This window comes from Oncorhynchus mykiss, chromosome 9 (assembly GCF_057628025.1).
Source record: "Oncorhynchus mykiss isolate SJ-2025 chromosome 9, ASM5762802v1, whole genome shotgun sequence".
NCBI lineage: Eukaryota > Metazoa > Chordata > Actinopteri > Salmoniformes > Salmonidae > Oncorhynchus > Oncorhynchus mykiss.
The window spans coordinates 7,184,593-7,197,144 of NC_143030.1; the positions used below are offsets into that span (position 1 = coordinate 7,184,593).

Here is a 12,552-nt window from a genome sequence, read left to right on the forward strand (position 1 = left end):
AGATAAAATAAATAAGCATAAATCTCTCTCTCTCTCTTTCTCTCTGTCTCTCTCTCTCTCTCTCTCTCTCTCTCTCTCTCTCTCTCTGTCTCTCTCTCTCTCTCTCTCAATTCAATTCAATTCAATTCAAGGGCTTTATTGGCATGGGAGACATGTGTTAACATTGCCAAAGCAAGTGAGGTAGACAACATACAAAGTGAATATATAAAGTGAAAAACAACAAAAATTAACAGTAAACATTACACATACAGAGGTTTCAAAACAGTAAAGACATTACAAATGTCATATTATATATCTCTCTCTCTCTCTCTCTTTCGAATGAGGACTACCTACCGAAATACTGCTTTCAAACAGCAGCCAATCGGATTCTCGAATCCCTCACGACGTCACGTGGGCTACGCGTTGAAATTGGCCGCGAGCTGAAGACGATAGAGGAGCGCGAGGCGAGGAGGACAACATCTCGGGAAAAAAAACAAGGACAAGAAATTTACCTCCAATAAACATGTTGGATTCGCTCACATTACTCCTGGAAAAAGTACTCTTCCTCACTCACCTCAATGTCTTCAATCAGTTCAGGACCGGTCTGTTTTTTTCCGACACACAGAGAGAGAGGAAGAAGAAGATAGTTACAAATCACTGCGAGAAAGAGGAGGTCCCCGATCCCTCCGCCTGCACCGCACTCACAGACTCCCTGTACCAGCGGGGAGACTTGTTAGAAGTTCCCCGGACTCTATTCACTCATTTCGGCATCTATTTAGGGGACAACCGGGTGGCACATCTGATTCCGGATATCTTGCCACTCTTTACAACGGACAAGCTTTCCATTCAGGTGATGGTAACTAACAAACGCTTAGTTCTTGGCGTTCTATCCAAGAGCGCCAGCATCCGGGTGGATAGCGTTGAGGACTTTGCCTACGGCGCGTCAATTCTACTGAACGCTATGGACACTACCGTGCAGAAACGACCGTTGGATGGCGAAGAGATTGCCAGGAGAGCGGAGGAAATGGTTGGGAAGATACCGTACAGTTTACTGTGGAATAACTGTGAACATTTCGTTACTTACTGCCGGTACGGCAGCGCAATCAGCATTCAGACAGACAAGGTAACATATTGATATTGGCCTTTCTTCTTCTTCTTCTTTTTATTAACGCGCAGCGCGGATGAAGATGCCATCTTTAATTAAGAGCTATATATCCCAAACGTTCACCTAACTGCAATATGATAACGGTGTTTTACTACACAGACCTTTCATTTCATAGGTCCCTAATAAGTGTTGATTTATACATTGGGTGTGCGTCCTGCGTGCGCTCTTGGAACTGTTGCGCGCGAGATGTTTTCACAGAGTGACGCGTCAGGACTCTGCCCGTTTCTATAACTAGTTGCAGAATTGGATTATTTAAATATATCCATCTATTGATTAGGTGAATGCTGTGAACTAGTAATTGCTGGTTTAGGTGATAGGCTTATATGCCTTGATTTAAAAAAATAAATACAAAAATGTAGACTTAACTCCAAAGTAAGCTATGATAAAACAGGATTATTTGATTGATCTCAAGGTAAAATAGGCTAAAAAAGGTTCACTAGTCTACTTTACTCTGTGAGCAATGTCAACGATGTGCATCAATATGGGCCAATGTTTTATAGAGCAACGGACCAGGCAGACAATCTTTGCATCCCCTATATAGGCCTATTATGGTGCACTCACTTTGGCCAGTGTCTAAAGTAGTGTCCTGCTCTGGTCTAAAGTAGGGCCCTGTTCTGATCTAAAGTAGGGCCCTGTTCTGATCTAAAGTAGGGCCCTGTTCTGATCTAAAGTAGGGCCCTGTTCTGATCTAAAGTAGTGTCCTGCTCTGATCTAAAGTAGGGCCTTATGTGAATATGGTGCCATTTGGCATGCAGCAAATGATTTGTCCAAGTTTCCCGGACCACAAAACGGGATCAACCTCCCCCGTACCCCATGCCTTAAAAAAAAAGACAGACCGACATGAAAATGTGTAGCAACGGCTCGATTCAATCTTACGTAGCAACATTTGAAATTGTTAGTTTTTTTGTTGCAAAAGTAGAGACTCAGAGCTATAAAATGGTATATCAAACACTACAGTTGAGAAACAATGGGAAAGTAATTATGCTTTGAAAGTTGTATAAACTTGTGACTCCGCTTTTGAGAACATGGCCCTTGAATGTTTTGGTATCTAGGGAAGAGCTCTTCTATGTCTCCACCCATTCAGCACCGTTCACACCCTCTTAAGCCCCGCCCATTCAGCACTGTTCACACCCTCTTAAGCCCCGCCCATTCAGCACCGTTCACACCCTCTTAAGCCCCGCCCATTCAGCACCGTTCATACCCTTTTAAGCCCCGCCCATTCAGCACCGTTCACACCCTCTTAAGCCTTAAGCCCCGCCCATTCAGCACTGTTCACACCCTCAAGCCTTAAGCCCTGCCCATTCAGCACCGTTCACACCCTCTTAAGCCTTAAGCCCTGCCCATTCAGCACCGTTGACACCCTCTTAAGCCTTAAGCCCCACCCATTCAGCACTGTTCACACCCTCTTAAGCCCCGCCCATTCAGCACCGTTCACACCCTCTTAAGCCTTAATCCCCGCCCATTCAGCACTGTTCACACCCTCTTAAGCCTTTAAGCCCTGCCCATTCAGCACCGTTCACACCCTCTTAAGCCTTAAGCCCTGCCCATTCAGCACCGTTGACACCCTCTTAAGCCTTAAGCCCCGCCCATTCAGCACCGGTCACACCCTCTTAAGCCCCGCCCATTCAGCACCGTTCACACCCTCTTAAGCCTTAATCCCCGCCCATTCAGCACTGTTCACACCCTCTTAAGCCTTTAAGCCCCGCCCATTCAGCACCGTTCACACCCTCGTAAGCCTTTAAGCCCCGCCCATCTCTTCAAGGATTCACACGTGAGGCTGAATGGGTGTAGATTTCAAGACGTAAAGCTGGTTCGTAATGCGTCTTTTGACATGTCTGTTTATAGTTATCGCAAGTGACATCAGGAACCTTCTGTTGTCGTCTGATGTCAAACTTGTCGTTTAGGAGAAAGTGTAAACACAAAAAACGACAGGCTGCCTGAGGTCAGCGGCCCGATGGTCCAACATAGCATAATTTTTTTATGCTCGGGGGTTTGAACTCGCAACCTTCCGGTTACTAGTCCAACGCTCTAACCACTAGGCTACCCTGTCGCCCCGTGTATCGTAACACCAATCAACACAACCGTTTTTAAAAAATGATTGTAGTTTTAATATGTCAATCTAGAAAGAAAAAAAAAACAGGAAAGTTTCAGAACAATGTTTTGGTTTGTTTCTCAACTGCTAGCTAAAGTTACGTTAGCTGGCTAGACAGTTCAAGTAATGACCATATCATATCACTCCTGTGAAACAGTGACGTGCGACATTACTCCCTGCTTCCTGAAACGAGTCACAAATGTGAACCAGTCCGAGTGAGAACGCCGTGTTTCCGTACTTTATCATAACATCAACACAGGTGTTTAAATGAGTCCGTTTGCAGTCGACTAGGCTGACTAACTAGTCTGCAGGTTCTGGTGAGAGTCTGAATTTGTTTCTGTTCTAAATGAGCACCATCGAGCGAAGCTAAGCTAGACTAGTGTTTAACTGTTGTTCACAGAGCGCCGGGCAGAAATGACTCGTTTTGAAAAGAACTCTGTTCTTAGTTCCGTTCTCTGGTAGAACCCGTCGGCGGGTTCTGTTCATTCTGTTCCATCGGTTCTAGTAAAAGAACAAGTTGAGGCTATACATCCCAAATGGCACCCTATTCCCTATATAGTGGCACTACTTTAGACCAGGGCTGGCATCCTATTCCCTATATAGTGTACTACTATAGACCAGAGCCCTATTCCCTATATAGTGCACTACTTCAGACCAGAGCCCTATTCCCTATATAGTGCACTACTTTAGACCAGGACTGGCACCCTATTCCCTATATAGTGGCACTACTTTAGACCAGGACTATAAAATACAACCTCTTTAAGTTCAAGTTTGTTACTTAAACAAATTTGTTTATTTGTCATATAAAAAGTGTAATGAAATGCTCAGGTCTACTTACAGGTTCATCTCTCCACAATGCAATGCTCAGGTCTACTTACAGGTTCATCTCTCCACAATGCAATGCTCAGGTCTACTTACAGGTTCATCTCTCCACAATGCAATGCTCAGGTCTACTTACAGGTTCATCTCAATATCAATAAGTTAATAATAATTCAAAAGTTAGATGAATAAAAATATATAATGCGATGCGGTTGATCCACAAACACGCCACTGGCTTAACTTTAGTCAAGTTGATCCACAAACACGCCGCTGGCTTAACTTTAGTCAAGTTGATCCACAAACACGCCGCTGGCTTAACTTTAGTCAAGTTGATCCACAAACACGCCACTGGCTTAACTTTAGTCAAGTTGATCCACAAACACGCCACTGGCTTAACTTTAGTCAAGTTGATCCACAAACACGCCACTGGCTTAACTTTAGTCAAGTTGATCCACAAACACGCCGCTGGCTTAACTTTAGTCAAGTTGATCCACAAACACGCCACTGGCTTAACATTAGTCAAGTTGATCCACAAACACGCCACTGGCTTAACTTTAGTCAAGTTGATCCACAAACACGCCACTGGCTTAACTTTAGTCAAGTTGATCCACAAACACGCCACTGGCTTAACTTTAGTCAAGTTGATCCACAAACACGCCACTGGCTTAACTTTAGTCAAGTTGATCCACAAACACGCCGCTGGCTTAACTTTAGTCAAGTTGATCCACAAACACGCCACTGGCTTAACTTTAGTCAAGTTGATCCACAAACACGCCACTGGCTTAACTTTAGTCAAGTTGATCCACAAACACGCCACTGGCTTAACTTTAGTCAAGTTGATCCACAAACACGCCACTGGCTTAACTTTAGTCAAGTTGATCCACAAACACGCCACTGGCTTAACTTTAGTCAAGTTGATCCACAAACACGCCACTGGCTTAACTTTAGTCAAGTTGATCCACAAACACGCCACTGGCTTAACTTTAGTCAAGTTGATCCACAAACACGCCACTGGCTTAACTTTAGTCAAGTTGATCCACAAACACGCCACTGGCTTAATTTTAGTCAAGTTGATCCACAAACACGCCACTGGCTTAACTTTAGTCAAGTTGATCCACAAACACGCCACTGGCTTAACTTTAGTCAAGTTGATCCACAAACACGCCACTGGCTTAACTTTAGTCAAGTTGATCCACAAACACGCCACTGGCTTAACATTAGTCAAGTTGATCCACAAACACGCCACTGGCTTAACTTTAGTCAAGTTGATCCACAAACACGCCACTGGCTTAATTTTAGTCAAGTTGATCCACAAACACGCCACTGGCTTAACATTAGTCAAGTTGATCCACAAACACGCCACTGGCTTAATTTTAGTCAAGTTGATCCACAAACACGCCACTGGCTTAACATTAGTCAAGTTGATCCACAAACACGCCACTGGCTTAACTTTAGTCAAGTTGATCCACAAACACTGGCGTGTTTTTAGCGACCCGGATGTAGCCGGTTTTCAGGGGAAATGGAAAGAGAGCCGATGTGATGTCACTTCCTCTTTTGGCCGTTAATAACAAGGTGACACGCCATCTTAACTCCTCCTCCACATTTACTGGATTGGTCGAAACAGTGCAGAAGAGAACCTCCCCCCGATTAGTTATTTTTTTATTCTCGTCAAGACCATAATTCAGGGGGATATCGTTTCCGGCGTTTATTTTAGGTTAGGTTAGTGGCTTAAATGTTCTTAGTGGGAAATCTGGTTCCTGTGTCGTTCCTCAAGACAAATGGAGAACAACGGTCCTATTGTGGACAGGCCAAATCACTGCAGTATTCGGGGAAGGTGATTTTAACCAGAGTTGAGGACTGGCAGCACTGTTGGCCAGGAGGGGTAGCGGAGGTTTTCTGGATCTTTGTAGACTAACCATGATTCCCCCAAAATGAGCCCTGAAATGTGTTCCGAATGGCCCCCTATTCCCTATATAGTGCACTACTTTAGACCGGGGCTGGCACCCTATTCCCTATATAGTGCACTACTTTTATCCAGACTCTATAGACCCTGTTCAAAGTAGTGTACTACCAAGCCTAAAGAGGGTGCCATTTGAGACGGACAGTAGTAGCCCAGTCTGGACGGAAACTTATTCTACAACTTTTGACATATTTGACTGTAACTTGATATGTAGGCTACAAAGACCAGCTACCGCAGAGCAGAAGCAGAGACAGAGACAGAATAACATTCTGTGGCACGTGCTTACTTCAGAGAGAGAGAGAGAGGGAGTGGGAGAGGGAGAGAGGGAGGGAGGGAGGGAGTGGGAGTGAGAGAGAGTGGGAGTGAGAGAGAGAGTGGGAGGGAGAGAGAGAGTGGGTGGGAGAGAGAGTGGGTGGGATGGATGGAGAGAGTGGGTGGGATGGAGGGAGGGAGTGAGAGTGGGAGGGAGTGAGAGAGGGAGGGTTTCAAGAGAGGGAGGGAGGGAGGGAGAGAGAGGGAGTGGGAGGGAGGGGGAGAGAGGGAGGGAGGGACAGAGAGAGAGTGAGAGAGAGTGGGAGTGAGAGAGAGTGGGAGGGAGAGAGAGAGTGGGTGGGAGAGAGAGTGGGTGGGATGGAGGGAGGGAGTGAGAGTGGGAGGGAGTGAGTGGGGAAAGAGAGAGCGGGAGGGTTAGAAGAGAGGGAGGGAGGGAGAGAGAGTGAGTGGGAGGGAGGGTTAGAAGAGAGGGAGGGAGGGAGAGATAGAGACAGACTGAGACATACAGAAACATGTGTTTTCTGTCCTAAATGTTTTATCTTGTCAAAGGCCCAAGAGTCAAAACAAAGGCCATCTGATATTGACCAAATGAGACATGTTATGTATTTCATGACATGATTATGGCACTCAGATAGTCAGGGCACAACACCCCAACACACACACACACACATTTAACACGGGTGATGTTCTCCCTGTAATATATTCTACTACAGGGCACAACACCCCAACACACACACACACACACACACACACACACACACACACACACACACACACACACACACACACTTAACACGGGTGATGTTCTCCCTGTAATAAATTCTACTACAGGGCACAACACCCCAACACACACACACACACACGCACACACACACACACATTCGCCCTCTAAATATTCCCCTGTCTATCACTATAATATAAACCATCTTTTCCGTTTTTTTTCCCACTTCTAGTTCTGTGATTGGCTGAAATCTGTCATCCGGGATCATAGGAGTGTTCCGCTGACGGCGATCCTGGGAATTCTGTCTATTCTCAGTCTGGGAATGTCCCCTTACACCACGCTTCCCACCCTCCTCATCCCCTTCACCCTCTGGATGGCAGGCTGATACCGGGAATTCTGTCTATTCTCAGTCTGGGAATGTCCCCCTTACACCACGCTTCCCACCCTCCTCATCCCCTTCACCCTCTGGATGGCAGGCTGATACCGGGAATTCTGTCTATTCTCAGTCTGGGAATGTCCCCCTTACACCACGCTTCCCACCCTCCTCATCCCCTTCACCCTCTGGATGGCAGGCTGATACCTGGGAATTCTGTCTTTTCTCAGTCTGGGAATGTCCCCCTTACACCACGCTTCCCACCCTCCTCATCCCCTTCACCCTCTGGATGGCAGGCTGATACCTGGGAATTCTGGAAAATCCATAATGAAAATGTCATTCTGGAATTCCGTTTCATTTCAGTAGGAATTTTGATAATATGTATATAGGTGTGTGTATATATATAAATAAAATCTCCAGAAATTGAAATGTTCACGTGTCAATAACAATGTATTTTCTTTTTAAAATATAATAATTTTGGGGGTGTTTTTAACTCCCCCTGAGACACCCGCAGGGAGTGGGGTCACGGTCAGGGTCACCATATCCCAACTCCCCCTGAGACACCCCCAAGGAAGTGGGGTCACGGTCAGGGTCACCATATCCCAACTCCCCCTGAGACACCCGCAGGGAGTGGGGTCAGGGTCACCATATCCCAACTCCCCCTGAGACACCCCCAAGGAAGTGGGGTCACGGTCAGGGTCACCATATCCCAACTCCCCCTGAGACACCCGCAGGGAGTGGGGTCACGGTCAGGGTCACCATATCCCAACTCCCCCTGAGACACCCGCAGGAAGTGGGGTCACGGTCAGGGTCACCATATCCCAACTCCCCCTGAGACACCCTCAGGGAGTGTGGTCACGGTCAGGGTCACCATATCCCAACTCCCCCTGAGACACCCCCAAGAAAGTGGGGTCACGGTCAGGGTCACCATATCCCAACTCCCCCTGAGACACCCTCAGGAAGTGGGGTCACGGTCAGGGTCACCATATCCCAACTCCCCCTGAGACACCCGCAGGAAGTGGGGTCACGTCAGGGTCACCATATCCCAACTCCCTCTGAGACACCCCCAAGAAAGTGGGGTCACGGTCAGGGTCACCATATCCCAACTCCCCCTGAGACACCCCCAAGAAAGTGGGGTCACGGTCAGGGTCGCCATATCCCAACTCCCCCTGAGACACCCCCAAGGAAGTGGGGTCACGGTCAGGGTCACCATATCCCAACTCCCCCTGAGACACCCGCAGGAAGTGGGGTCACGGTCAGGGTCACCATATCCCAACTCCCCCTGAGACACCCGCAGGAAGTGGGGTCACGTCAGGGTCACCATATCCCAACTCCCCCTGAGACACCCGCAGGAAGTGGGGTCACGACCAGGGTCACCATATCCCAACTCCCCCTGAGACACCCCCAGGAAGTGGGGTCACGGTCAGGGCCACCATATCCCAACTCCCCCTGAGACACCCGCAGGAAGTGGGGTCACGGTCAGGGTCACCATATCCCAACTCCCCCTGAGACACCTGCAAGAAGTGGGGTCACAGTCAGGGTCACCATATCCCAACTCCCCCTGAGACACCCAAAGGGAGTGGGGTCACGGTCAGGGTCACCATATCCCAACTCCCCCTGAGACGCCCCCAAGGAAGTGGGGTCAGGGTCACCATATCCCAACTCCCTCTGAGACACCCTCAGGGAGTGGGGTCACGGTCAGGGTCACCATATCCCAACTCCCCCTGAGACACTCGCAGGGTTTGGGGTCACGGTCAGGGTCACCATATCCCAACTCCTCCTGAGACACCCGCAGGGTTTGGGGTCACGGTCAGGGTCACCATATCCCAACTCCCCCTGAGACACCCGCAGGAAGTGGGGTCACGGTCAGGGTCACCATATCCCAACTCCCCCTGAGACACCCGCAGGGAGTGGGGTCACAGCCTGGGTCACCATATCCCAACTCCCCCTGAGACACCCTCAGGAAGTGGGGTCAGGGTCTCCATATCCTGAGACACCCGCAGGGTTTGGGGTCTCGGTCAGGGTCACCATATCCCAACTCCCCCTGAGACACCCGAAGGGAGTGGGGTCAGGGTCACCATATCCCAACTCCCCCTGAGACACCCCCAGGAAGTGGGGTCACGGTCAGGATCACCATATCCCAACTCCCCCTGAGACACCCTCAGGGAGTGTGGTCACGGTCAGGGTCACCATATCCCAACTCCCCCTGAGACACCCGCAGGAAGTGGGGTCACGGTCAGGGTCACCATATCCCAACTCCCCCTGAGACACCCGCAGGGTTTGGGGTCACGGTCAGGGTCACCATATCCCAACTCCCCCTGAGACACCCGCAGGAAGTGGGGTCAAGGTCAGGGTCACCATATCCCAACTCCCCCTGAGACACCCGCAGGAAGTGGGGTCACGGTCAGGGTCACCATATCCCAACTCCCCCTGAGACACCCTCAGGGAGTGTGGTCACGGTCAGGGTCACCATATCCCAACTCCCCCTGAGAGTGGGGTCCCCATCGTACAATTAGCAATTAGAGTTAAGTGCCTTGCTCAAGGGCACAGCAACAGATTGTTCACCTACTCAGGTCCGGTATTCAGACCAGCGACCTTTCGGTTACTTGCCCGACACTCTGACCGCTAGGCTACCTGCCACTCCGAAACAGCAGCATTACCACAGCGTTCACACAGTAGCCTTGTGTCTCTTAATATGTTTCATACCACAAAAACACCAGTACATATTGACCTTTGCGATTGTACCCATCTCTAACATTGACCTTTCTCTAACCATGATATTTTGTACAGAATGTCTTCTTTTTTTTTTACATTGTGTAAATAAATACCTGAATCATTAAACACTGTAGTGTGCTGATTCTGGCCTGTGTGTGTGACTGACAGAACTAACAAAACGGCTCGTTTACTGTCTTACTGTAACTGTAGACGTGCCTCAATTCTCTCTCTCTGTCTCTCTCTGTCTCTCTCTGTCTGTCTCTCTCTCTCTCTCACCCTATCTCTCTCTCTCTGTCTCTCTCTGTCTCTCTCTGTCTCTGTCTCTGTCTCTGTCTCACCCTCTCTCTCTCTCTCTCACCCACTCTAACATATGCCACAATTATTATTACCCAGCAATATCCAGCTCTACAGTACCTGCTGTGTGTTTTGGAACTACTGACTGATGAAGGAAATCATGAATTTACCCATTTCCTTCTATCTTTCACCACTTTAACAACAGTAATCACTAAAGCTGCAATATGTGGTGTGTGTGGGGGGGGGGGGGGGGGGGGGGGGGGGCGACCCCGATCAAATTCACATAGAAACGTGAGTTCTAGATCTGCCATTCTCATTGAAAGCAAGTCTAAGAAGACGGTGGATCTGTTCTATGTGTGCTATTTCTATGCTTCCCGTTCTTCATTTGTTCTTCATTTTTTTGTAAAGTTTTTTTTACTTTTGGTTTTGTACACCAGCTTCAAAGAGCTGAAAATACAATATTATTTTGTTTATTAAAAATATATTTCACAGTGATTTAGATGGTACAATGATTCTCTACACTGTACACTGCTTGTCTCAACAACAAAAAAATGAAATTAGACAAAAAAAAATTAGCAACCAGGAGATGGCGTACTGATTTCTGCATAGTGCACCTTTAATTATATAACTTACCCTTGTTGTGTATGGTTGGTTGGTTGGTTGGAGAGGAGGGACAAGCCATCCATTAATTAATTCCTCTCTCTGCAGAGCATCCCTGAGTAACTTTCCCAGTAACTTTCCCAGAATTCCCCGGTGTTCCGGAAATCCCTGAGCTGACAAGGTACAAATCTGTCGTTCTGCCCCTGAACAAGGCAGTTAACCCACTGTTCCTAGGCCGTCATTGAAAATAAGAATTTGTTCTTAAACTGACTTGCCTAGTTAAATAAATTAAGGTTAAATAAAAAAATATCCTCCTTGTTAAATTCCCGGTTAAAGGAGAAGGGGAATCCTCCAGCCAGGCTTTCTGGAAAACCAGGGAGTTTTTTGGGAAAGGTACCGTAATTTTTTCAGCCCTACAGTTATGATGCATTATGGGGAAATAAAATGTTTTCTAGTCTGGTCCCAGATCTGTTTGTGCTGTCTTGCCAACTCCTATGGTCAATCAATCACAGTCACTAAACAGCAGATCTGGGATCAGGCTACGTTTGACCAGAGCCATGGGCCATGGGTCAAACATAATGGGCTAATATAGGGATTAGGGTGTAATTTCAGACCTTGGATTTAACATTGGGAAATAATACCATTGTTCTGTTAAGCTTATATACATGCTGATTCAAAATCCAAATCTGTTTACGTTCCAACTGGCACCCTATTCCCTACATAGTGCACTACTTTAGTCCAGGGCCCTATGGCACCCTATTCCCTACATAGTACACTACTTTAGTCCAGGGCCCTATGGCACCCTATTCCCTACACATAGTACACTACTTTAGTCCAGGGCCCTATGGCACCCTATTCCCCACATAGTACACTACTTTAGTCCAGGGCCCTATGGCACCCTATTCCCCACATAGTACACTACTTTAGTCCAGGGCCCTATGGCACCCTATTCCCTACATAGTGCACTACTTTAGTCCAGGGCCCTATGGCACCCTATTCCCTACACATAGTACACTACTTTAGTCCAGGGCCCTATGGCACCCTATTCCCTACACATAGTACACTACTTTAGACCAGAGCCCTATGGCGCCCTATTCCCTACATAGTGCACTACTTTAGACCAGGGCCCTATGGCACCCTATTCCCTACACATAGTACACTACTTTAGTCCAGGGCCCTATGGCACCCTATTCCCTACATAGTACACTACTTTAGTCCAGGGCCCTATGGCACCCTATTCCCTACATAGTACACTACTTTAGACCAGGGCCCTATAGCACCCTATTCCCTATATAGTGCACTACTTTGGCCAGAGCCCTATGGCACCATGTTCCCTACATAGTGCACTACTTTAGTCCAGGGCCCTATGGCACCCTATTCCCTACATAGTACACTACTTTAGTCCAGAGCCCTATGGCACCCTATTCCCTATATAGTACACTACTTTAGATCAGGGCCCTATGGCACCCTATTCCCTACATAGTGCACTACTTTAGACCAGGGCCCTATAGCACCCTATTCCCTACATAGTACACTACTTTAGTCCAGGACCTAATATGTG

The 12,552-nt window shown here is 47.7% G+C and overlaps 1 protein-coding gene across 1 annotated transcript; it reads left to right on the forward strand.

The window, feature by feature from the left end:
* Positions 1–414: 414 nt before the first annotated feature.
* On the forward strand, positions 415–7,811 carry LOC110532986 (lecithin retinol acyltransferase). The gene is made up of 2 exons (XM_036987139.2): positions 415–1,102; positions 7,242–7,811. Exons 1-2 carry the CDS (start codon positions 503–505, stop codon positions 7,392–7,394), a joined length of 753 nt encoding a protein of 250 aa, XP_036843034.2. The 5' UTR covers positions 415–502; the 3' UTR covers positions 7,395–7,811.
* Positions 7,812–12,552: the final 4,741 nt, after the last annotated feature.